The sequence below is a fragment of the Manis javanica genome, chromosome 12, assembly GCF_040802235.1.
Source record: "Manis javanica isolate MJ-LG chromosome 12, MJ_LKY, whole genome shotgun sequence".
In the NCBI taxonomy this organism is placed as follows: Eukaryota; Metazoa; Chordata; class Mammalia; order Pholidota; family Manidae; genus Manis; species Manis javanica.
This window is the reverse complement of record NC_133167.1, coordinates 71,149,831-71,172,535: the sequence shown is the minus strand read 5'-3', so window position 1 is coordinate 71,172,535 and position 22,705 is coordinate 71,149,831. Positions and strand designations below refer to the sequence as shown.

Below are 22,705 nucleotides of genomic sequence, written 5' to 3'. Positions count from 1 at the left end.
CTCAAGGACAGAATCAAACATGTGAAAATGGAAGTGCACATCACAATCACCCCCATGATCTGTCACTGAGGACCTCAGTGAGAGTTCATCTAGAAAGGCGAGCAGGCCTATCAGAACAGGAGACAATTCTGATGCCAAACTGCCGGTGAGTTCTGGACCTGGCTTCTCAGGCCCCTGCTCCCTGCCCTTCCCTCTGGCTAAAAACCTTGGCAGAGGCAATAGGAAGTACAGCCTAGAGGTAACAGCAGCCAGCAAGGCATACTCAGAATCGCACACGGTACAGAAACATGGGGAATCGATGCTGCCTCTGTACTAGCTGTGCCCAGGGAGGAGTGGCCAGAAAGTACATCATGTTCCCTGTCCCCGTGTTTAGTCCATATGACAAGCAATTTGTCTTTAAGAAACGCAACTGTTTCTGTCTGATAACGCAGAACATTCAAGGGCCTTTAAAGGACAATCACCAGTGTAGTCTTCTGAGAGTCGGAGGGACCAACTAGTGAAGAACCCCTCTCTCCTTCTTTCTAAAATGAAAGGGCAAAGCAGGGACACAGGTGGGCTGATCATGCAACAGGCTGTGGCCGCAGCAGCTCAAGCCTGCCCTCACCTGAGCGGCAGAAGGAAGCAATAGCGGATCAGCACTCCTAAGCCCCACAAGACAGTGAGCCGTAGGCTGATATACTGGAAGTTATAATTGGTTCTGCTCAGCAAGTTCCAGGACTCCAACTCCTCTGCTGAGAACCTCTTTGTCACCTCATCATCCATAATGGTCTCCATTCCTTTGCGGCAGAAGTAGAAAATGTCAGAGAGCTCAAAGTCCGGGGATTTGTCCAGAGCCTTACTACTACCGCCACGACGGATTTCTTTGATCTCTTCTTCCAGTGAAGTGGGATCTTTTGCAATGATTCCTGCAAAGGAGAACAGCCCTGTCAGGCAGCACGCAGGCAGAAAGCATGTTGGAAACATTGAGAATACATGCTCTACCCTGTGTATCGTGGAGAATGTGTGGATTGAAAGCTCTCAGAAACATTCCAAAGGGATCTTTCACGACAGGGATGGAGACACAGTCTTACCATTGGTGTAGGGCTTGTACAGTTGGTGGTTCTTCTCCTTGGCTCCTCTCTCCATTCTCAAGGTAGCCCACTGCAGGGGAAGGGCAACACGTAAGAAGGAGGTGCTCTGTGGTTCTGTGACCACCTCCATCCAGTCACCTGCGAGGAGAACGAAGCCCAGAGAGCGCCCACCCTAAAAGGAAGCGCTACACCCTCTCCCCCAGCACAGTCCCCTCCTGGATACCTAGGACCAAACGTTAAGTCAACGATAGCAGAGAGCTGGAAACTCAAGAAGCTTGGTGTAACTCTAGGGGGGAAAATATGTTCCTAGCCTGGGGTAAATAACCTTTGAAGCCAAAATGAGTCAAAGGGAGAAATAAAGTGGGAGAAACCCATTTACAGCTTACAAGCAGTCATCTACTTCTGCTTGCCCATGTCTCTTGCAACCTGGCTGCAAAAGGGACCCCACCTAACCTCTCTGGTCCAGATAGGCCCTCAATCTCCCCCACCCTCGTTGTAATCACCTATGGATATGGAGATAGCTCCACCCCTTGGAAACACTACTGATGCACTAAGGCCAGGTGAGAGATTCTGGAAATACTGCAATTTTACCCACACTTGGGTGAGTGTCTTGGGCCTGGCTTCTCACTGCCTAAATCTGTCTACAGGTCATGTAAGGAGGTCACTGGCTAGCGGGCGCAGACCTCACACAGTCCTCCTTCACTGCCCTATGACAGCTATTCACAAACAGCAAAATCACACATCTGCCTATGACCCAATGTGGCCTATCTCCCAAATTATTCCAAGAAAGCAACACTTTTGTTTTCAAGCAGATAAATGATTTAAATAATACTTCTAGACTGTCCATCTGCCCTTTGAGTAACCTTTTAACAGAACCCCACAACTTGACAGCAAAGGGCCTAAGGGTGGCTGAGTGTTTAAAAACAAAGTGTTAAAAAAAAAACACTATTTAAAGTTTCTTTTTAAGTCTGGTTTGACACTTACACTATACCTCTTAAGGAACCAACTGCAATACTCTGTTGGTCTTTCCTACCTACCAAACAGGATTGACAGTGCATCAACCTCCTACTTGATGGGGTCACTTAGGATCAGATGAGATGACCTATGTGACAGAACTGAGGAAACGGCAAAACACCCCAACTGCCTCATGATTGCTGAAGCCACACTGGACTCTAGAAGAGATCTAGGAAAGACAGGCTCTCCATAGAACCCCTCTTCCTTTACTGACATCCTTTTCCTGTAGGGAGCGAGCCAGAGGCTGGGTCTCTCCTACTCTCCAATATGAAGAGGTGAAAACAAGCTCACTATCCCTACCAGGATGCTATCACTGCAGAGAAAATTATATCCATAGTGAGTCAAAGAAACAGAACAGGTGTCCTAAAAGGTGTCTTTTCAAACTTCTTTCCAGTTATGCAAGGTGGAAAAGGCCCTGTTATTCCACGGCACAGCAAAATCCACATGGCCCAAGATTCTGCAAGACCACCCTGCCCTGCAAGGTCTAGCAGAGCCAAAAGCCAGGCACAAGCTTCATCAGCGATATGACCACATCTGGAAATTTTCTCAAACACCACCGCCTAGAACAGATGGCTTACAGGATCACCCACCCAAAGATCTAAGGCAAGAAAATGCACATAACCCAGTTTCTGTATCAGATATTTAGCCACTGATGTCTTCTGGCTCTACGCATAATCTTTTTCTAGAAGAAAATGTAAATATAACTGCTAAAATGGACGAAGGGAGATTCTGTTTGGGAATTCTCTCTAAGGAAGAGGTGAGTAAGAGTTGAGAGAGTTTAGAACACACATCATTCAAGCATTTTTCATTTTGACCAAGATGCTGTGTTGGTATCGCAAACATAGTCAGAATGAGAAAAACTTGGTCCTGTACTGACAATTCTGATGCTTAGATTAGACTCCAACAGGCAGGTAACACATGGCCTCTTCAGCACTTCAGGTACATTACAAAATGCTTCTGTATTTAGGAGAAATTCTCCAGTCACAAGAGTAAGGGAAAGAGGGCAGGGCTGGAGGACCCTGGCTGTGGTGCGGAAGAGGGCTGACAGGTGAACCGGTCACTTCACCCTGGGACAGAGGACTGAACAAGAAGGCACATCAGCGACGTCTGAGAACTACATGGTGGCTTCTGAGCTGCTGAAAGCAGCAGAGTTCAGATATCCAGAATGAAGCCGAGAATCCTAGGTTCAGAGTTCATTTCTTTGTAATCCACTGTCTCCCCCTGACCTGAGATGCCATTTACTAATGCTCATCAGTATCGGATTACTAATTACTCCCTTTTCGGCTTCTCCCCGACAGAGGAGAGTCCATTTAAGGGCATTAACAAAGCTGCACTCCTAGGTAACATTAAACTCAATGCAGACCTTGGCAGGTGAAATGCAGGCTCAGCCCTTAGAAATGCAGACGGTTCAAGGATGTATTTTTGCTAGGTATTCATTCTACTACACACTGGGTTAGACACTAATCACATGAGTCAAGTGAACAGCCTTGGCAACACTGATCTCAGCAGGAACCTTGCCCACCTTCCACTTCAGCCAGCCTCCACTGCATTTTCCCACAAACTAGAAATATGCCCAAAGAATCACACCCTTAGCAAACACCAGGTCCCATCATCCATCCATCACCTTCTATTTCCCATGGAAAGACTACATCTTTTAACAACTCTTTTCTCTCCCAGCTTCAGCTGTAATCTCTAAGTAGCTACTGTCCAATCTACAAATTCTGACTTCACACAAGTGCAACCTCCCATTTCCCATCACCTGCCAGTCATCTTCACACAGGAGTCCAGCCAGCCCACACCATCCAGCATGTTTGAGAATTACAGGCACCATGCCTGCTCCCGGCCCTCCGCCTGTGGGGCTCGGATCACGGTCCCTCTGGCCAACTGAGCTTTCAGGATTCCCATCTATCACCAAGTCCTATATCTGTCCCTCCTTGAAATGACAGTTCTTCACAGCTGCCTTTTCTATGACATCACTGTCTTGCTCCCTTGCCTACATTACTGCAACAGCTATGTAATTGCTCTTTCTCCCTCCAACCATCTGAACACATGCTGCCAGTCTGATTGTGTCACTTCCTTGCTCCAGAACCTCCAATGACTTCTCAATGCCTGAAGAAATATTTGCTTTGATCAACTGCCTCATCCCTGTGTTTGGCTCTACTGAACAACGGATTAACGCTGATCAAGGCCGTACTTGCTCATCTACACTCCTAGAACGCTTTTTTGAGATCTAGTTCAAATGCCAGCACTTACATGAACTGTTACCCACCCAAGTCCTGCAGCAGGAGCTCCTCTTCGCCCGTGTATGGTAGCTGGCAGCACCCTCTCAATCAGTCATGTATGCATGTGTTTGCCTTTCCTCCTAGACTATAAATACCTGAGGAGCAGGCGCCAGAAACCACCCACATTTGCATTCCAGCGAGTCCAACAGGGTGGCCTACAGTTAGTAGGCAGTCAGTTAAGGGCTACCTTTAATTAACCAACTTCCAGTATTTCTCTTCAGCTAGGTCTCCATGGGAAAAGACAGGCCTGACAGGAGAAAACCTAAACTTCCTGTCACCTGCCCCACCACAACTACATTCTCCTCTCTTTCAGCTCATCCTTTGAACTACTGCAGATGGCGCTGAATTACCCTTCTCCTGCAGTGGGAAGCACACCTTTCACGGCGAGCATGTGATGCAGGCGCCACTGCTCCCGCTCTATAGATGAGGAAGCACACTGGAGGCCCTGATGACTTAGGCAGACCTCGAGCTGGGAAGGACAGCCCTCAGTCTCAAGCTAAGAGTCACCGGACTCAAAAATTTGTGCCATCCTGCCACATTCCCACAGCCCCTTCGTGTCTTCACAACCACCACTGGCTTCTATGACTCCCCACCAACCAGTTCTGCTCTGGAGTTCAGTGTCAGTCAGATTACAACTGCCCGTCTCTAACCTGATCTGATTAATCCCTTTCAGATCAGGCAAGAAAACTGGTCATTTATCTTCATTATTCTCCTTTATATACAGGCTTTCTTCTCTCCCTTTTTCAAATCATTCTCAGCCCAGCTGGAAGTCCATTCCCAGGAATTCTATCCCAGATCATATTATCACCACTGTATTGGAGGACAATTTAAGCACAAACATTAAGAAAACTGAAACAGTTTAAATAACATGCTGCCCTCAGCACACGAAGATCTGCAACTCAGCAGAAGTAACATGTACAATGACCTGCACTGAGGTAACCCTTCCAGGAAAGGGAACAGAAGACACTGACCTGCCCATAGTCCCTCTATATGCCCCATTTGGCAGGTACACCAAGGTTCCTTTACGGGACAGTAGCTGTAGAGCCAGGGCTTACTTAGGTCTGCCAAAAGCATGGTATAAGTATTGCACGGACTATTAGATATCCTGCCTTTAATAATCACCATGAAGATTACCTAGTAAAATGTAAAGATGGCTGATAAAATCCCAGAAGAAAACAGAAAACAGACACGAAGTTATATACACATGCTAATAATACAGCCATAAAATATGATTGCATATTGCCAAATAATACAAATAAGGTGTCAACCTGTGTGAATATGAATTAATGTTAAAAATCTTTAATATTATATTATTTGTATGGTTATCTATTGCTATATAACAAACCAGCCCATAACTTCGTGGCTTAAACCACCAGTTTATTTGCTCACAAATCTGCAAAGCCCACAGGGTTTGGCACAAGCTGGGTGGCTCAAAGGCTGAGGCCTGGAATCCTTTGAAGACTTGCTCACTCCTGCTTGTGGCACGGGACGCTGGTTGTCAGAGGCTCCCTGGGGCTGTCAGCTGGAACACCCACATGTGGCCTGGGCTCCCTCAGAACATGGTGCCTGGGTTCCAGGGACAATCACCCCAAGAGTCAGACAGAAGCAGTACTGCTATTTCTAACCTAATCTCACTTGTCACACAGCATCAAGTCCACCACATTCTATTTGTTAGAAACAAGTCACTAAAAGCAGGTCCCCATTTAAGAGAAGTCAATCAGACTCTACCTTTTGATGGCAGATGTCAGCATCTTGGGGAGAGGTTTTAAAAAATGTCTGCCCAGACCCATTAAACCAGAATCTCTGCAGGGAGAGTGTAGTGCTCCCAAATAAGTACTTTTAAAATGGTTCCACAGGTGATTCAAATGTATAGCCGGGGAGAGACCCAAGGAATTAAGAAGATCTCTGATCTTTCTTCCATACCTCAAATTATAAATCAGCCCAATTTAGGAAGGGATGAAGAGACTAAAAAAGGCACAATAAAGGTCTCTCCTTTACTAAAAACACCCACAATTACAGGTGTATTTGTAGATGTATACATGGAAACCCCGATGGATACTTCCGAAGATATAAACCAGTTTGTCCAAAGCCAACTTGCATCTGATCCACTGCAGGTAAAAGCAGTTCTCCAGTCCTGCTGTCCAGGGAGGGCAACTCAGCAGTGACAGAGAGAGAAGACCGGACTCCTGCACAGCCTTGTGCACCCTGCTGGATCTCTAAGGCTTGCATTGTGGTCTGTCTCGCTCCAGAGGACAGGCTCCACGGGCCCAGCCCTGAGAGCCTGATACCTGCCTCTAGGCAGTATGAGGTACAGACCTAGCTCCTGAGAGTCTAAATGTTGAGGTTAAAAATGGGTGCACAACACACACAAATGTATACTCTACTTCCATCACCAAAACTGAATCACTGTGCCCCAATCCAGTGATTTTTCAAGATGTGATCAGCAGAGAGTCTCGTTGCCTCAAGATTACCCGTCCCATGAATGGCCCAGAAATGTACATTTAATGGCTTTTCCACTGTATAACTATCATCTACATTAAAAGTCACAAGAAGGAGCCAAGATGGCGGCGTGAGTAGGGCAGTGGAAATCTCCTCCCAAAACCATATATATTTTTGAAAATACAACAAATACAACTATTCCTAAAACAGAGACCAGGGGATACAGTATAACAGCCAGGCTACATCTACATCTGCGAGACCTCCCCCCACCCAAGCTCCCCGGCAGGAGGAGAGGAGTTGGAGCGGGGAGGGAGAGGGAGCCCAGGACTGCTAAACACCCAGCCCTAGCCATCTGCACTGGGAGAGCAGACACACAGTGCGCAATGTGCTGGATATTAGAGAAATGGAAAAGTAAAATTTGCGAGTGCACACCAGCAGTTGGCTCCCCTAGGACAAAAGAAAAGTGAGTGCTTTTTGAAAGTCTTAAAGGGACAGGGGCCTCACAGCTGGATGGCAGCGTCCTGCCACACCCAGCCCAGCAGCTGGGAATCCCAGGGAATTTCAGGCGCCCAAGCCCCGTGGGAGGCAACGCAGCGCTGAGGCCCCTCACGGTGATAAACAGCCTGCCAGTTGTTCCCCCTCCAGTGCGGCCCTGCCGCAGTGGCCGAGCAGCCAGAGAGTGGCCTTGCGCACACACGCAGCGGTGAAAAGGCCGGGGAGCGGACACACCCACACAACCCCCCAGAATCTCCTCCCGGCATGGAGCTGTCCAGACCAGACACAGAGGCCGCCGCCAACACGCAGCTGTCTGACACAGGCAGAGGAAACCGGGGCAAGGCACAAAGGGGCGCCGTTCTTGCAGGAGAGTAGACCTGGCACACCTGCCACTCCCCGCAGGGCCCTGGGCTACCCTGAAGGTGACCCCGCCCATGGCAGCTTAGGGGATAAATCTGGAGGCTGCGCTAGGTGTGCGGGTAACTGACACAGGCAGCGGAGAAGGGCAAGGTGACCAGCAAGCAGGAAATGGCTGTATTCTCCCAGCTGACACACATGCCATCTGCCTACAACTACCTCTAACACCATGAAAAGGCAGAAGAATTTGGTCCAGTCCAGAATTACCCAGACAACCCCTGAGTTAGGGCCTGGGGAGATAGATTTAGCCAATCTTTCTGAAAAAGAATTCAAAATAAAGGTCATAACCATGCTGATGGAGCTGCAGAGAAATATGCAAGAGCTAAAGGATCAAGTAGGGAGGGAGAATACAGAAATAAAACAATCCCTGAGAGGACTTACGAGCAGACTGGATGAGGAGCAAGAGGCCATTAATAGAACAGAAATCAGAACAGGAATACAGAGAAGCTGAGGCAGAGAGAGATAAAAAAGATCTCCAGGAATGAAAGAATATTAAGAGAACTGTGTGACCAATCCAAACGGAACAATATTTGAATTATGGGAGTACCAGAAGAAGAAGAAGAGAGAGAGAAAGGGACAGAAACTGTATTTCAAGAAATAATTGCTGAAAATGTCCCCAAACTGGGGGAGGAAATAGTCGCTCAGACCACGGAAGCCCACAGAACTCCCAATATAAGGGACCCAAGGAGGACAACAGCAAGACATATAATAATTAAAATGGCAAAGATCAAAGACAAGGACAGAGTATTAAAGGCAGCCAGAGAGAGGAAAAAGGTCACCTCCAAAGGAAAACCCATCAGGCTATCATCAGACTTCTCAACAGAAACCTTACAGGCCAGAAGAGAATGGCATGATATATTGAATGCAATGAAACAGAAGGGCCTTGAACCAAGGATACTGTATCCAGCACAATTATCATTTAAATACGAAGGAGGGATTAAACAATTCCCAGACAAGCAAAACTTAAGGGAATTTGCCTCCCACAAACCACCTCTACAGGGTTTATTTTAGAGGGACTGCTCTAGATGGAAGCACTCCTAAGGCTAAATAGATGTCACCAGAGAAAACAAAATCACAGCAAAGAAAGCAGACCAACCAAATACTAACTAAAGGCAAAAAATAGAATCAACTACTCACAAAAGCAGTCAAAGGAAACACAAAAGAGTACAGAATAAAACATCTAACATATAAAGAATGGAAGAGGAGGAATAAGAAGGGAAAGAAATAAAGAATCATCAGACTGTGTTTATAATAGCTTAATAAGAGTTAAGTTAGATGGTTAGATAGTAAAGAAGGTACCCTTGAACCTTTGGTAACCACTAATCTAAAGCCTGCAATGGCAATAAGTACATTTCTTTCAATAATCAGCCTAAATGTAAATGGACTGAATGCATCAATCAAAACACACAGAGTAATAGAATGGATAAAAAAGCAAGACCCATCTATATGCTGCTTACAAGAGACTCACCTCAAACCCAAAGACAGACACAGACTAAAAGTCTAGGGATGGAAAATGATATTTCATGCAAACAACAGGGAGAAAAAAGCAGGTGTTGCAGTACTAGTATCAGACAAAATACACTTCAAAACACAAAAAGTAACAAGAGATAAAGAAGGACATTACATAATGATAAAGGGGTCAGTCCAACAAGATATAACCATTATAAATACATATGCACCCAATACAGGAACACCAATAGAGGTGAAACAAATACTAACAGAATTAAAGGAGGAAATAGAATGCAATGCATTCGTTCTAAGAGACTTCAACACACCACTCACTCCAAAGGACACATCCACCAGACAGAAAGTAAGTAAGGACACAGAGGCACTGAACAACACACTAGAACAGATGGACCTAACAGACATTTACAGAACTCTATACCCAAAAGCAGCAGGATACACATTCTTCTCAAGTGCACATGGAACATTTTCCAAAACAGACCACATACTAGGCCACAAAAAGACCCTCAGTAAATTCAAAAAGACTGAAATTCTACCAACCAACTTCTCAGACCACAAAGGTATAAAACTAGAAATAAATTCTACAAAGAAAACAAAAAGGCTCACAAACACATGGAGGCTTAACAACATGCTCCTAAATAATCAATGGATCAATGACCAAATTAAAATAGAGATCAAGCAATATATGGAGGCAAATTACAACAACAGCACAAAGCCCCAATTTCGTTGAGACACAGCTAAGGCAGTTCTAAGAGGAAAGTATATAGCAATCCAGGTCTATTTAAAGAAGGAAGAACAATCCCAAATGAATAGTCTAAGTCACAATTATTGAAACTGGAAAAAGAACAAGTGAGGCCCAAAGTCAGCAGAAGGAGGGACATAATAGAGATCAGAGAAGAAATCAATAAAATTGAGAACAATAAAACAATAGCAAAAATCAATGAAACCAAGAGCTGGTTCTTTGAGAAAATAAACAAAATAGATAAGCCCCTAGCCAGACTTATTAAGAGAAAAGAGAATCTACACACATACACAGAATCCGAAATGAGAAAGGAAGAATCACGCAGACCCCATAGAAATACAAAAAATTATTAGAGAATACTATGAAAATCTATATGCTAGAAAGCTGCAAAACCTAGAAGAAATGGACAACTTCCTAGAAAAATACAATCTTCCAAGATGGACCAAGGAAGAAACAGAAAATCTAAACAGACCAATTACCAGCAAAGAAATTGAATCGGTAATCTAAAAACTACCCAATAACAAAACCCCTTGGGCCAGATAGTTTCACCACTGAATTTTATCAGACATACAGAGAAGACATAATACCCATTCTCCTTAAAGTTTTTCAAAAAATAGAAGAGGAGGGAATACTTCCAAACTCATTCTATGAAGCCAGCATCACTCTAATAACAAAACCAGGCAAAGACACCACCAAAAAAGAAAATTACAGACCAATATCCCTGATGAACGTAGATGCAAAAATACTCAACAAAATATTAGCAAGCCAAATTCAAAAATACATCAAGAGGATCATACACAATGATCAAGTGAAATTCATCTCAGGGATGTAAGGATGGCACAACATTCGAAAATCCATCATCATCATCCACCACATCAAAAAAAGGACAAAAACCACATGATCATCTCCACAGATGCTGAAAAAGCATTCAACAAAATTCAATATCCATTCATGAAAAAATCTCTCAAAAAAATGGATATAGAGGGCAAGTACCTCAACACAATAAAGGCCATATATGACAAACCCACAGCCAACATTATACTTAACAGCAAGAAGCTGAAATATTTTCCTTTAAGATCGGGAACAAGACAAGGATGCCCATTCTCCCCACTGTTATTCAACATAGTTCTGAAGGTCCTAGCCATGGCAATCAGACAACACAAAGTAATAAAAGGAATCCAGATTGGCAAGGAAACTGTCCCTGTTTGCAGATGACATGATATTGTACATAAAAAACCCTAAAGACTCCACTCCAAAACTACTAGAATATCTGAATTCAGCAAAGTTGCAGGATACAAAATTAATACACAGAAATCTGTTGCTTTCCTATACACTAACAATTCAGGAAACGATTCCATTCACAATTGCATCAAAAAGAATAAAATACCTAGGAATAAACCTAACCAAGGAAGTGAAAGAACTATACTGTGAAAACTACAAGACACTTTTAAGAGAAATTAAAGAGGACACTAACAAATGGAAACTCATCTTATGCTCTTGGCTAGGAAGAATTAATATTGTCAAAATGGCCATCCTGCTTAAAGCAATATACAGATTCAATGCAATGCCTATCAAAATACTAACAGCATTCTTCAGTGAAATGGAACAAATAGTTTTAAAATTCATATGGAACCACAAAAGACCACAAATAGCCAAAGCAATCCTGAGAAAGAAGAATAAAGCAGGGGGGATATCGCTTCCCAACTTTAAGCTCTACTACAAAGCCACAGTAATCAAGACAATTTGGTACTGGCACAGGAACAGACCCACAGACCACTGGAACAGTAGATAGTCCAGATATTAACCCAAACATATACGGTCAGTTAATATATGATAAAGGAGCCATGGACATACAATGGGGAACTGACAGCCTCTTCAACAGCTGGTGTTGGCAAAACTGGACAGCTACATGCAAGAGAATGAAACTGGATCACTGTCTAACCCCATACTGAAAAGTAAATTAGAAATGGATCAAAGACCTGAATGTAAGTCATGAAACCATAAAACTCTTAGAAAAAGACATAGGCAAAAATCTCTTGGACATAAACATGAGCGACTTCTTCATGAACGTATCTCCCTGGGCAAGGGAAACAAAAGCAAAAATGAACAAGTGAGACTACATCAAACTGAAAAGCTTCTGTACAACAAACGATACCACCAATGGAACAAAAAGGCATCCTACAGTATGGGAGAATATATTCATAAATGACAGATCCGATAAAGGGTTGACATCCAAAATATATAAAGAGCTCACGTACCTCAACAAACAAAAAGCAAATAGTCCAATTAAAAAATGGGCAGAGGAGCTGAACAGACAGTTCTCCAAAGAAATTCAGATGGCCAACAGACACATGAAAAGATGCTCCACATTGCTAGTCATCAGAGAAATGCGAATTAAAACCACAATGAGATATCACCTCACACCAGTAAGGATCGCCACCATCAAAAAGACAAACAACAACAAATGTTGGTGTGGATGTGGAGAAAGCAGAACCCTCCTACATTGCTGGTAGGAACATAAACTAGTTCAACCATTGTGGAAAGCAGTATGGAGGATCCTCAAAAAACTAAAAATAGAAATACCATTTGACCCAGGAATTCCACTCCTAGGAATTTACCCTAAGAACACAGCAGCCTAGTTTGAAAAATACAAATACACCCCCTATGTTTATCACAGCACTATTCACAATAACCAAGAAATGGAAGCAACCTAAGTGTCCATCAGTAGATGAATGGATAAAGAAGATGTGGTACATATACACAATGGAATATTATTCAGCCATAAGAAGAAAATGAAATCCTACCATTTGCAACAACATGGATGGAGCTAGAGGGTATTATGCTCAGTGAAATAAGCCAGGTGGAGAAAGACAAGTACCAAATGATTTCACTCATCTGTGGAGTATAAGAACAAAGGAAAAACTGAAGGAGAAAAACACCAGAAGACTCACAGAACCCAAGAATGGACTAACAGTTACCAAAGGGAAAAGGACTGGGGAGGTCAGGTGGGAAGGGAGGGATAAGGGGGGAAAAAGAAAGGGGGCACTATGATTAGCATGTATAATGTGGGAGAGGAGCATGGGGAGGGCTGTGCAACACAGAGAAGACAAGCAGTGATTCTACAACATCTTACTACGCTGATTGTCAATGACTGCAATGGGGAATGTGTGGGGGGACTTGGTGATCGGGGGAGTCTACTAAACATAATGTTCCTCATGTAATTTTAGACTAATGATACCAAAAAAAAAGGTCAGAAGAACGTATATCTTAAAACATAGTCACAATAAGAAAAATTTAATTGGCTACGAACTTAAAAATATCAATTTGGGGGGACGTTTTCAAAATGAAATAGGTATTATAGATTGTAGGCCTTTTGTCCCACCCACGTGATCCAAGGTAAAAAATCCTGGGTACTACAGAATAACCCTGGGCCAATCAATAACTCTCGGATTTCTGTTCTTAAAATAAGGATTTTCATAAGTCTGAGTTAGTCACTTGCCTTTAAACTGGAATGAAAGCTAGACATCACTCCCTAGTCTCCTGAAAGTTTGCCAGCTGTTCTAGCAATTCTACACGGGTCTATGTTTTGCAGCAGGCAAAGGGCATGAATATGTCAGATGGTCCACAGGAACCCTGGCTCTCCTGATATTTTTTTAGATTGAAATTTAAGAAAATTACACTTTCTGATTAATTAGAGTAAATACTACACCTTAGAAGAGAGGCCAGCCCAAAGACTGACTCAATTACCACTTTCCAAACTTGATTGTGCAGCTGCTGAATGAAATGCAGATTCTAACCCACCAGGCCTGGAGTGGACCTGGAAACTCCATTTCTAACCAGCTCGTAGGTGATCCAGGTCACTCTCTAGTAGCAAGCAACTAGATAACACCAGAGACCATAAGCAGTGCTCAAAAATTGTATACTGAAGACAAGTGCTCAAACACACGGATGGACACAACACTACTGAATGTGCATAGGCAAGTCCTAGACAGATGCACAAGCACACTGTGGTACAGACACATACTGGAATTATTCAACCATAAAAAAAAAAAAAATGTACTGAAACATGGTACAGCATGGGTGAATCCCAAAAACATTGTGCTAAATGAGCAATCACAAAAGACCACATTTCATAACTCCAGTTACATGAAATATCCAGAGTAGATAAATCCAGAGACAGGACACAGATTTGCCATCTCTAGCGGGTGGGGAAGGGGAAAATGGGGAGCAACTGCTTAATGAGTATGGGGGGGTCTCTCTCTGGAGTAATGAAAGCATCGTGGCACCAGAGAGAGCTGGTGGTTGTGCAACACATGAATAGGTTAAATGCCACTGAACTGTTCACTTCAAAATGGTTATTTTATGTTATGCCCATTTTACCAGAATTTTTTTTAATATGGAAAAAAATCATATTCTTATAGAAATATTAAATACCAAAACATAAAACATAATCATATACATAAAAAGTATTTCTCCCTGTAAAGCACCATTTATTTGCTTCTTTACTGATAAAATGCAGATACCTACCCACTGCAGAAGTACAAGATACCAAAGGAAAATCAATAGAATTATCTGAACCAGAAGATACTATATGTTGTGGTTAGTATTATGAGTATGTTTCTCAAATTATATATGGTCTCAGCTGTGGAAGAGAATGCCTAAGATTTGGTGAGTGCTGAAAACAGATACTACTAATAAAATATCAAATCTTTGAATGGATGTTAAAAGTCTTGTGGCACAGATCAACTTCCAGGAAATACCACTTCTCACTAGTTTCCTTTACATTGTGACCAATTCTGTTCAGCAGTATAATTAGTTCTAAGCTCTGATGTATGTTACATTCATTATCCTTTTCCTCTATCTTTACAAAAATGAAACAATTCATCAAATGCCCTACTCTGTTCATTCCTTTTTGTCTGAAATACAAGAACCGATTTAAGCTAAATGTCTAAAAGAGAGAAAAGACTCCCCCATACTCATCAGTGAGGGGATATATCAGCAGTAACTCTGTTTCAATGTCTGTTTTGTAAGACAAGGTAGAGTCTGGCAGTGATGTTTGCTTATTTCCAAGCCCATCTTTGAAATAAGCAGGTAAGGTGTGGAGTCATGGAATAGGCTCCTTCCTTCAGAGGAATCAAACGTACAAGTACTGTATAAGCTCAAAAGGAAAGACTGCTAAAGGCTTTCAAGAGTACACAGTGAGTCTTTTTACTCAAAATGCCCCTTCCCATTCTCCCCACTTTCTTCATGCCAATGAAGACGTAATGATTAACCAGATAAAAGCAACTCTTTGCCAACAGTACTTCTTGCCTCCTCCATGAGGAGCCATTGTAAACAGCACAACTCACCGCAAAGATTTTTAACAAAGTTTTCATGTAGAGCTTTCGGATGCCAAAGGAGACTCCAAAAATGGCAGGGACTATGATGAAAACAAGAAGGAGGGTGAAGAGCACAGTCAGGGAGATGCCCAGCAGGTTGACAATCAGGCTGTCAAAAGGCAGCAACAGGAACATGGTGGACAACCCAGGTAAGGCCAATGCCCTCGTCCCCAAGAGCAAAATGGCCTTCAGACGGTCCCCTCAGACGGCACCAGCCTGGGAAAGAAAGCGAGTTCCCAAAGGATAACAAGCTCCATTCCAAAAGTCACAACATCTGACTGCCTGAACAGAAAGCCTGGGAGCCGGATGGCAGTGCAGAGGGCCAGAGGAGGCAGCCAGAAACGCCAGCTCGCCCAGAACAGATGGGCTTTAGAGGTGGCCGAGGCAGGATCAATCTCTGGTGTGAGCATCTGAGTCCAGGCTGGGCTCTGGAAAGGTGCACGGTGCCAGAGGGATCTCAGCTTGACTACTCTTGTGCTGCTTCCAGAAGGTTTGGTTTTTTTTTCTCCTGCCCAAAAGCATTCAGCAGATAAACCTGTCCTGAAGATTTATCACTGCCAGAAGAAACAAGAAGAGATTGACCTGGTGCCAGAAAAATCCTGCTAACTCCTGTGGAGGGGGTGACTGCTGGCACCTCACACAGAAGGCTATTGAACCTGATTATGTGGAAATTATATAACTGTTTTACTTAAAATTCCTTCCTAAGTTGAAAATCGTGTTCATTGTAGAGAGTTCATATGTGGCTCCATTCTTCCTCTAGAGAGGCTCCTGGTGCATGCTGCCTCCAGGACCCTCTGACCAGGAGAGCTACAGTCTTCGCCAGTCGGACACAGATGTGGGTGTGCACTGTCTCATGTTGCTGTGGGGAGTGTGATTCCTCTGGCACTGGCTTCCTCTGGATACTCTTCTTCTAAGGCCCCCTTCTCAGCGGTGACCTGCGTTCTTGGCAGGAAGTTGCTCACACGCTGCCAAAGCTGGGGGCAGAAACAGAAACACCATCAGCCACATGAATCAAGAGAAGGAACACCAGTGTACTTTGGGGTGGGGTTTAGGGTAAGCCTAGGGTCAGTGCCAACTGACCTCAAGTCACCAAGGTCAAAGGAACCAGGCAGAGCAACAGGTGGCAGACACAGATGTGGAAGGAAAAAAAACATGTTTCAAAGAGTTTTCAACTCCAATGTGACCTGTGACCAAACTTTCTGAATAGAAATATATGTAATAAGACACATTTCAAAAGATAAAGAGGATAGACTGCAAAAAGTAAATTTCCCTCCCACTGTCCCCTAGCTACTCGTCCACAGATGCAACCAGAGGACAACTTCACACTCTTCTGAGATAACACCATGCTTACTGAGGAAATCACCGCTGACCACTGCGGCAGTAACAATGAAGGCATCCTGTGCACACTGTCCTTCACCTTGCTTCCTCTCTGGTTGGTTTTCTAGCTTCCGTACCTTGAAGAGTGCCCCACAAGCACACAGAGCTCCCTGCCCCTTAGGGGTGTACAGCCCTTAACTCCAAGAACATCCCATCATCTAGTTAACTGGTTCTTCTGGAGACTGGCAGCCAGGATTCCACTTTTTTGCTGCTGTCAATAATATAATGAGTAACCATGTGCATATGTAATTCAGCACACAAAATGCATGCACAAATATATTTTCAAGATAAATTTCTAGAAATGGAATTGCAGGCAAAAGGAATGAGCATTCTAATTTTTCAAGATAATGCCATATTTCTGTATGGAGATCAAACTCCTCCAGCCTTTCTCCTCATACTGGTCACTCCTCTCTTTTAAGATTTATTTTTTTAGAGCAGTTTTGTTTTCACAGCAAAATTAAGAGGCAGGTACAGAGATTTCCCATGTACCCCTGGCCCCACATATGCACAGCATTCCCCTCCAGGTAAGACAGTGGTCACAAGTGATGCACCTACATTCACACAGCACAACCCCTTAAAGGCACAGTTCGCACCAGGGCTCCCTCTTGGGGTGATATTCGGTGGCTTTGGACAAATGTATGATGACACGTACCCACATTAGTATGTGAACAGACTATCTTTCCCTCCCCATCCCAGCCCCGACATCACTAATTTAGTTACTGGCTCCACGGTTTTGCCTTTCCCACGATGACATATAGCTGGAACTATGTAGTATGTTTTAAGATTGGCTTCTTTCATTTAATATGGTCACTCACTTTTTAAATTCCACTATGTTAAGGATCTTACACAAGTACTCCAGTTTTGTATTACTCATTCCTAACTGCAAATTATAAATGCAAGCACTGAACTTGGGAGCAGCCAGTCAAGCATTCTGGCTCCACACCAACCATGATGCTCTGTCCCAGTACATTTAGAAGTCAAGAAACTGAACAAATGAACAGGTTACTGCCATCATCTTAAATTCTGTCCAACGTCTTAGAGAACTCAAAGCCTTTTCACATGTTATCTTACAATCTGTCAACACATATTATTTCCATTTTACCAATTAGGAAACTAAGCTAAATAGACACGAATCAGTTCTTCTGACTCCTAACCCAGTACCACTCCTGTTACATTCCCTCATTATCTGGTGATTACATTAAAGGACATGCTGTATCGGCAAGAGCAAGTTGCAGATACTAGCTCCTCCTCCACTTCTCCCATGTCCACGTTATAACTGCTAATATCGAATGTTCATGTAATGAGTGCTGGGCTAACAGAAGTACTTTACATATACTGTTCCCAGTTACTTCTCAGAACCACTCTGTGGTGGTTACCGTCATTGCCATTTGACAGGTGAGGAAACTGACACTTGGAGAATTCAGTCACCCAGGATCACATAGCAAGTGGGCAGCAGAGTAGGAATGTGGACCGCTGTGTCTGTCACACAGCCCAAGCTCTCTAACCACTATGCCCTCCCATCTCCCACACTACTTTGAAATAAACTAACACTTCCTGCATGCCAGGCTGCTCTACAGAACTTCCTGTGATCAAAGAAAAGCCACAAGGCCCATCTGGACCCATGTATCAGAATTTGGTGTTCTCAGAATCCAGGGTACACACCTGTGTTTTCATTTTTATAAAACTGGTCAAACTGATTGTACATGCCAGATTTCCAACAACATCCCAACAGAGGTTCAGGAAATTAGATGTGTTTCTGAGACTAAATTTGCTGAGTCACTGTATTCCTTAAACCTGTCTAATTCCAGCTTGATTCCAGGGCCACTCCACCCCACTCTTCCATCCTTGTCCTCTTCCACCAACAGCAAGATCCCTCCATCCTACTGAACTGCTATCACACTGGTCAAGGTTCCCTTCAGTTCCATGGGCCCAAGGTGACTGATAAGGGTCACTGACTTTAATGCTAGAGTTCAGATCTCTTCTTTGGACCACAAACAACAGAAAATTCTTATTCTTGGTTCACGTTCCCCAAACATTAAAGTAAACACATTTAATAATGAACTAATTTCTTCACCTAGTTCAGATGCTGGCAAACCATGGCCCATGGCCCATGGGCCAAGACTGGCTATGGCCTGTTTTTATAAGGATCTGACCTGGGAATGCTTTTATATCTTTAAAGAGGTGTAAAAAACAGAAACCAATATGTGACAGAGACCATGGCCTGCAAAACCTAAAAGAGTTACCATCTGACCCTTTCTACAGACAGTTTGCTGGCCCATGACCCAGCTGCTCTTTTCTCCCCAGAGAGAGCAAAACCCCCACCCCTTGAATGCTTGCTTATAAGTGCCAGACTCAAGAACAGAGAACAGTAAACTAGCCAAACGAGTTATATGGCCAACACTAAACAGTCCTCACAAGAATTCTTAGAAGCAGAGAGAAAGAGTGAGCAAGCTGCAGTTATCAAATAGGCTGACCCAGCTAGGTTAGCTGAGCAGCCACTAAAGCCAGAGGTGACTGGCGTCGTAAGGCCCCTTAACAGCCTGCTCTATGGAAATATCAGAACACTTCTCACATCAGAACTCAAGCACACCACAACTTCCAGACAGCTGCTCACATGGAAAGGACATCATTTTGTCTCAAGAAAATGTAACTGTAAGTGGGATTGGATGAAAGATGGCGGCATGAGAGATAAGACAGAATCCTCCTCCCAAAACCACACATAATATGAAAATATAGCAAATACATCTAATCCTGAAAGAGCAACAGGAAAAAAGGCTGTGCCAGACTCCCTACACCTGGGAAAAACAGCACACCTCAAGGAAAAAGGTAACGTACCAAAGCCGTGATCTGGCAAGACCAAAGCCCTTCCCCTACCCCATCTCACTGGAGGGAGGAAGAGAAACGGAGTGGGGAGGGGGTGGAGGCCTAGGACTGTGTTGGCTCCACCCTGCCTCTAACCCGCAGATTTGGAGGGAATGCAACAGAATGCTGAAGATCTGAAAGGCCAGCCAGGGGACTCAAGGCATTGCAGCACAAGAGTAATGCTGAAAAGGCACTCCTCACATTTGCTGAGCAAATGAACTCCAACATCTAAATTCTGAGTAGGGGGTTCAACACACGATCAAAACACAATCATTATCTGACCTTGAGTCTAGCCCGAGGGTGAGATGCTCCTCAAGGATACCGAAACCATGTGAGGGTGGTCACGAGTTGCAGGAACTGTTTTGGCTCTAATCATTCTGTTTTTGATTACTCATCAAGAGTTGTAGGAAAAATAATCAAGTCATATGTATTTGTACATTTGATTTCTATATTACTTGATTTATGTATTCATCCCATTAATCCCACAGACTGCTGAACACCCAGCTCATGAGATCCACTCTGGGAGCATGAACCTATGTTACATGGTGCTCTAGAGATTAGTAGGGTTGGAAAGTAAAGACAGGAGGAGACTGAGATTTCAGCCACTTGTGGAAAACACGAATCCACAACCAGCCACTTTGGGACAAAAGAAAGGCAGGCAGAATGAGGGACTTCCTAACAGCAAGAGGGTTGCTAAAGGGGCAAGGATTGCACAGAGCTTGCTTCTCAAGAGAAAGAACAGGTGGACAAAATTGTCTGGGCACATTCTGCCCAGCAGGTTGGGAACTTTCAGGAGATTCAGGTGCTCCATCCCCCTGGCTGGCTAGAGAGCTACGAGGACCCCCATTGCAATACACAGCCTGCTTCACCTTCCTCCTGGCCACCACCAGCTTGCAAACAAGATGCCCCCACCATTGTGCCAGGCCAGCTAGAAGGCGGTCCCACCTATAGCAGCTACCAGTGCAAACCACAGAGACTTCTCCCTGGGCACTCAGCCCACTGGCCCTGGTAGTGGAGACAGTCACTACAGGTGGGAAGCAGGAAACAGCTGTTTCCTTCCCCCAGGCACAAGCACGACTCGCCTGTGACCCCCACCATTGATCCAAGGCTGAGCAGGCTCCAGAGAGTAGAGCTTCTGGGCACTAGAGGGTGCCACATACAAATATGAAACATCAAAGGAACTTGGTTCAAACCAAAATCCAACAAACACCAGAAAAAGGACTAAGTGAAACTGAACTCATAAATCTTCCAGAAAGAGATTTCAAAATAAAAATCATATACATGCTCACGAAGCTACAGAAAAATATCCCAAGAATTCAGGGAGGAATTCAGGAATGAGATACAAACATTGAATAATTCAGTATCTAAAATGAAACATATAATGGAGGGATTTAAAAGCAGATTAGACAAAGTAGAGTAGGTGGCAAATGAAACAGAAACTAGAGAACAGGAGTACAAAGAAGCTGAGGCACAGAGAGAAAAAAGGGCCTCTAGGATGAAAGAATATTGAGAGAACTGTGTGACCAGTCCAAACGGAAGAATATTCACATTACAGGGGTACCAGGAGAAGAGGGAGGAAAAGGGATAAAAACTGTCTTTGAGGAGGTAATTGCTGAAAACTTCCCCAACCTGGGGAAGGAGATAGTCTTTTAGGCCATGGAGGTGCACAGATCACCCAACACAAGGGACCCAAAGAAGACAACACCAAGTCATATCATATATAATTAAAATGGCAAAGATCAATGATAAGGACAGACTATTACTAAAAGAAGCCAGAGAGAGGAAAAAGACCACATACAAAGAAAAACCCATTAGGCTATCATCAGAAAGGTTTCCAAAAGAGCCCCTTTTCTAGTTTCTGGTGTTTGTGAGATTTTGGCTTGAACCAGGTTCCTTTGAAAGGTTCCTCAGCAGAAACCTTACAGGCCAGAAGAGAATGGCATGATATATTTAATGCAATGAAACAGAAGGGCCTCAACCAAGAATACTCTACCCAGCAAGATTACCATTTAAATTTGAAGGAGGGATTAAACAATTCCCAGATAAACAAAAGCTGAATTTCCCTCCCACAATCCATCTCCACAGTGTACTTTGGAGGGACTGCTCTAGATGGAAGTGTTCCTAAGGCTAAATAGCTGTCACCAGAGGTAATAAAGCCACAGTAAAGACAGTAGACCAATTAATTACTAAGCAGATATAAAATCAAATCAACTACCTCAAAGTCAGTCATGGGATAGTCAAAGACTACAGAATATAATACGTAATATATAAAGAATGGAGGAGAAAGAAATGTGAGGGAAAAAAAAAAGAACCTTTAGTTTGTGTTTGTAATAGTATACTAAGTGAGTTAAGTTAGACTGTTAGATAGTAAGGAAGTTACCATTGAACCTTTGGTAACCATGAATCTAAAGACTGAAATGGCAATAAATACATACCTATCAATAATCACCCTGAATGTAAACGGTCTGAATGCAAAACTCAAGACAAACAATCATTGAGTGGTTAAAAAAACAAGACCCATCTATATACTACCTACAAGAGTCTCACTTCAAACCCAAAGACATACACAGACTAAAGGTGAAGGGATGGAAAAAGATATTTCATGCAAGTAATAGGGAAAAAAAGCAGGAATTGTACTACTTGTTTTCAGACAAAATAGACTTCAAAGCAAAGAAAGCAACAAGAGATAAAGGACATTACATAATGATAAAGCGGTCAGTACGACAAGAGGATATAACCATTATAAATATCTATGCTCCCAACACAGGAGCACCCACATATGTGAAATAAATACTAACAGAATTAAAGGGGGAAACAGAATGCAATGCATTCATTCTAGGAGACTTCAACACACCACTCACTCCAAAGGACAGATCAATCAGACAAAAATAAGGGGACAGAAGCACTGAACAACACATTAGAACAGATGGACCTAACAGACATCTACAGAACACTCCAAACAAAAGCAGCAAGATACACATTCTTCTCAAGTGCACATGGAATATTTTCAAGAATAGATCATATACTAGGCCACAAAAAGAGCCTTGGTAAATTCAAGAAGATTAAAATTGTACCAACCAGCTTCTAAGACCACAAGGTATGAAACTAGAAATAAGTTACTCAAAAGAAAACAAAAAAGCACATGGGCGGAGCCAAGATGGCGGT

The 22,705-nt window shown here is 43.4% G+C and overlaps 1 protein-coding gene across 3 annotated transcripts in view; it reads right to left on the bottom strand.

Annotated features, from left to right (window-relative positions):
* Nucleotides 1–22,705, bottom strand: part of GPAT4 (glycerol-3-phosphate acyltransferase 4) — a 70,427-nt gene that overhangs the window by 11,658 nt on the left and 36,064 nt on the right. For 2 of the 3 annotated variants that reach the window (XM_037008505.2, XM_037008506.2), the window contains exons 2-4: nucleotides 15,272–16,275; nucleotides 1,071–1,140; nucleotides 605–905 (exon numbers count right to left, since the gene is read on the bottom strand). In XM_037008505.2, coding sequence (XP_036864400.1) covers nucleotides 605–905; nucleotides 1,071–1,140; nucleotides 15,272–15,436 — 536 coding nt within the window. In that variant the 5' untranslated portion in view covers nucleotides 15,437–16,275. The remainder of the gene's footprint in view (nucleotides 1–604; nucleotides 906–1,070; nucleotides 1,141–15,271; nucleotides 16,276–22,705) is intronic. The other variant, XM_037008507.2, reaches the window with a different exon arrangement.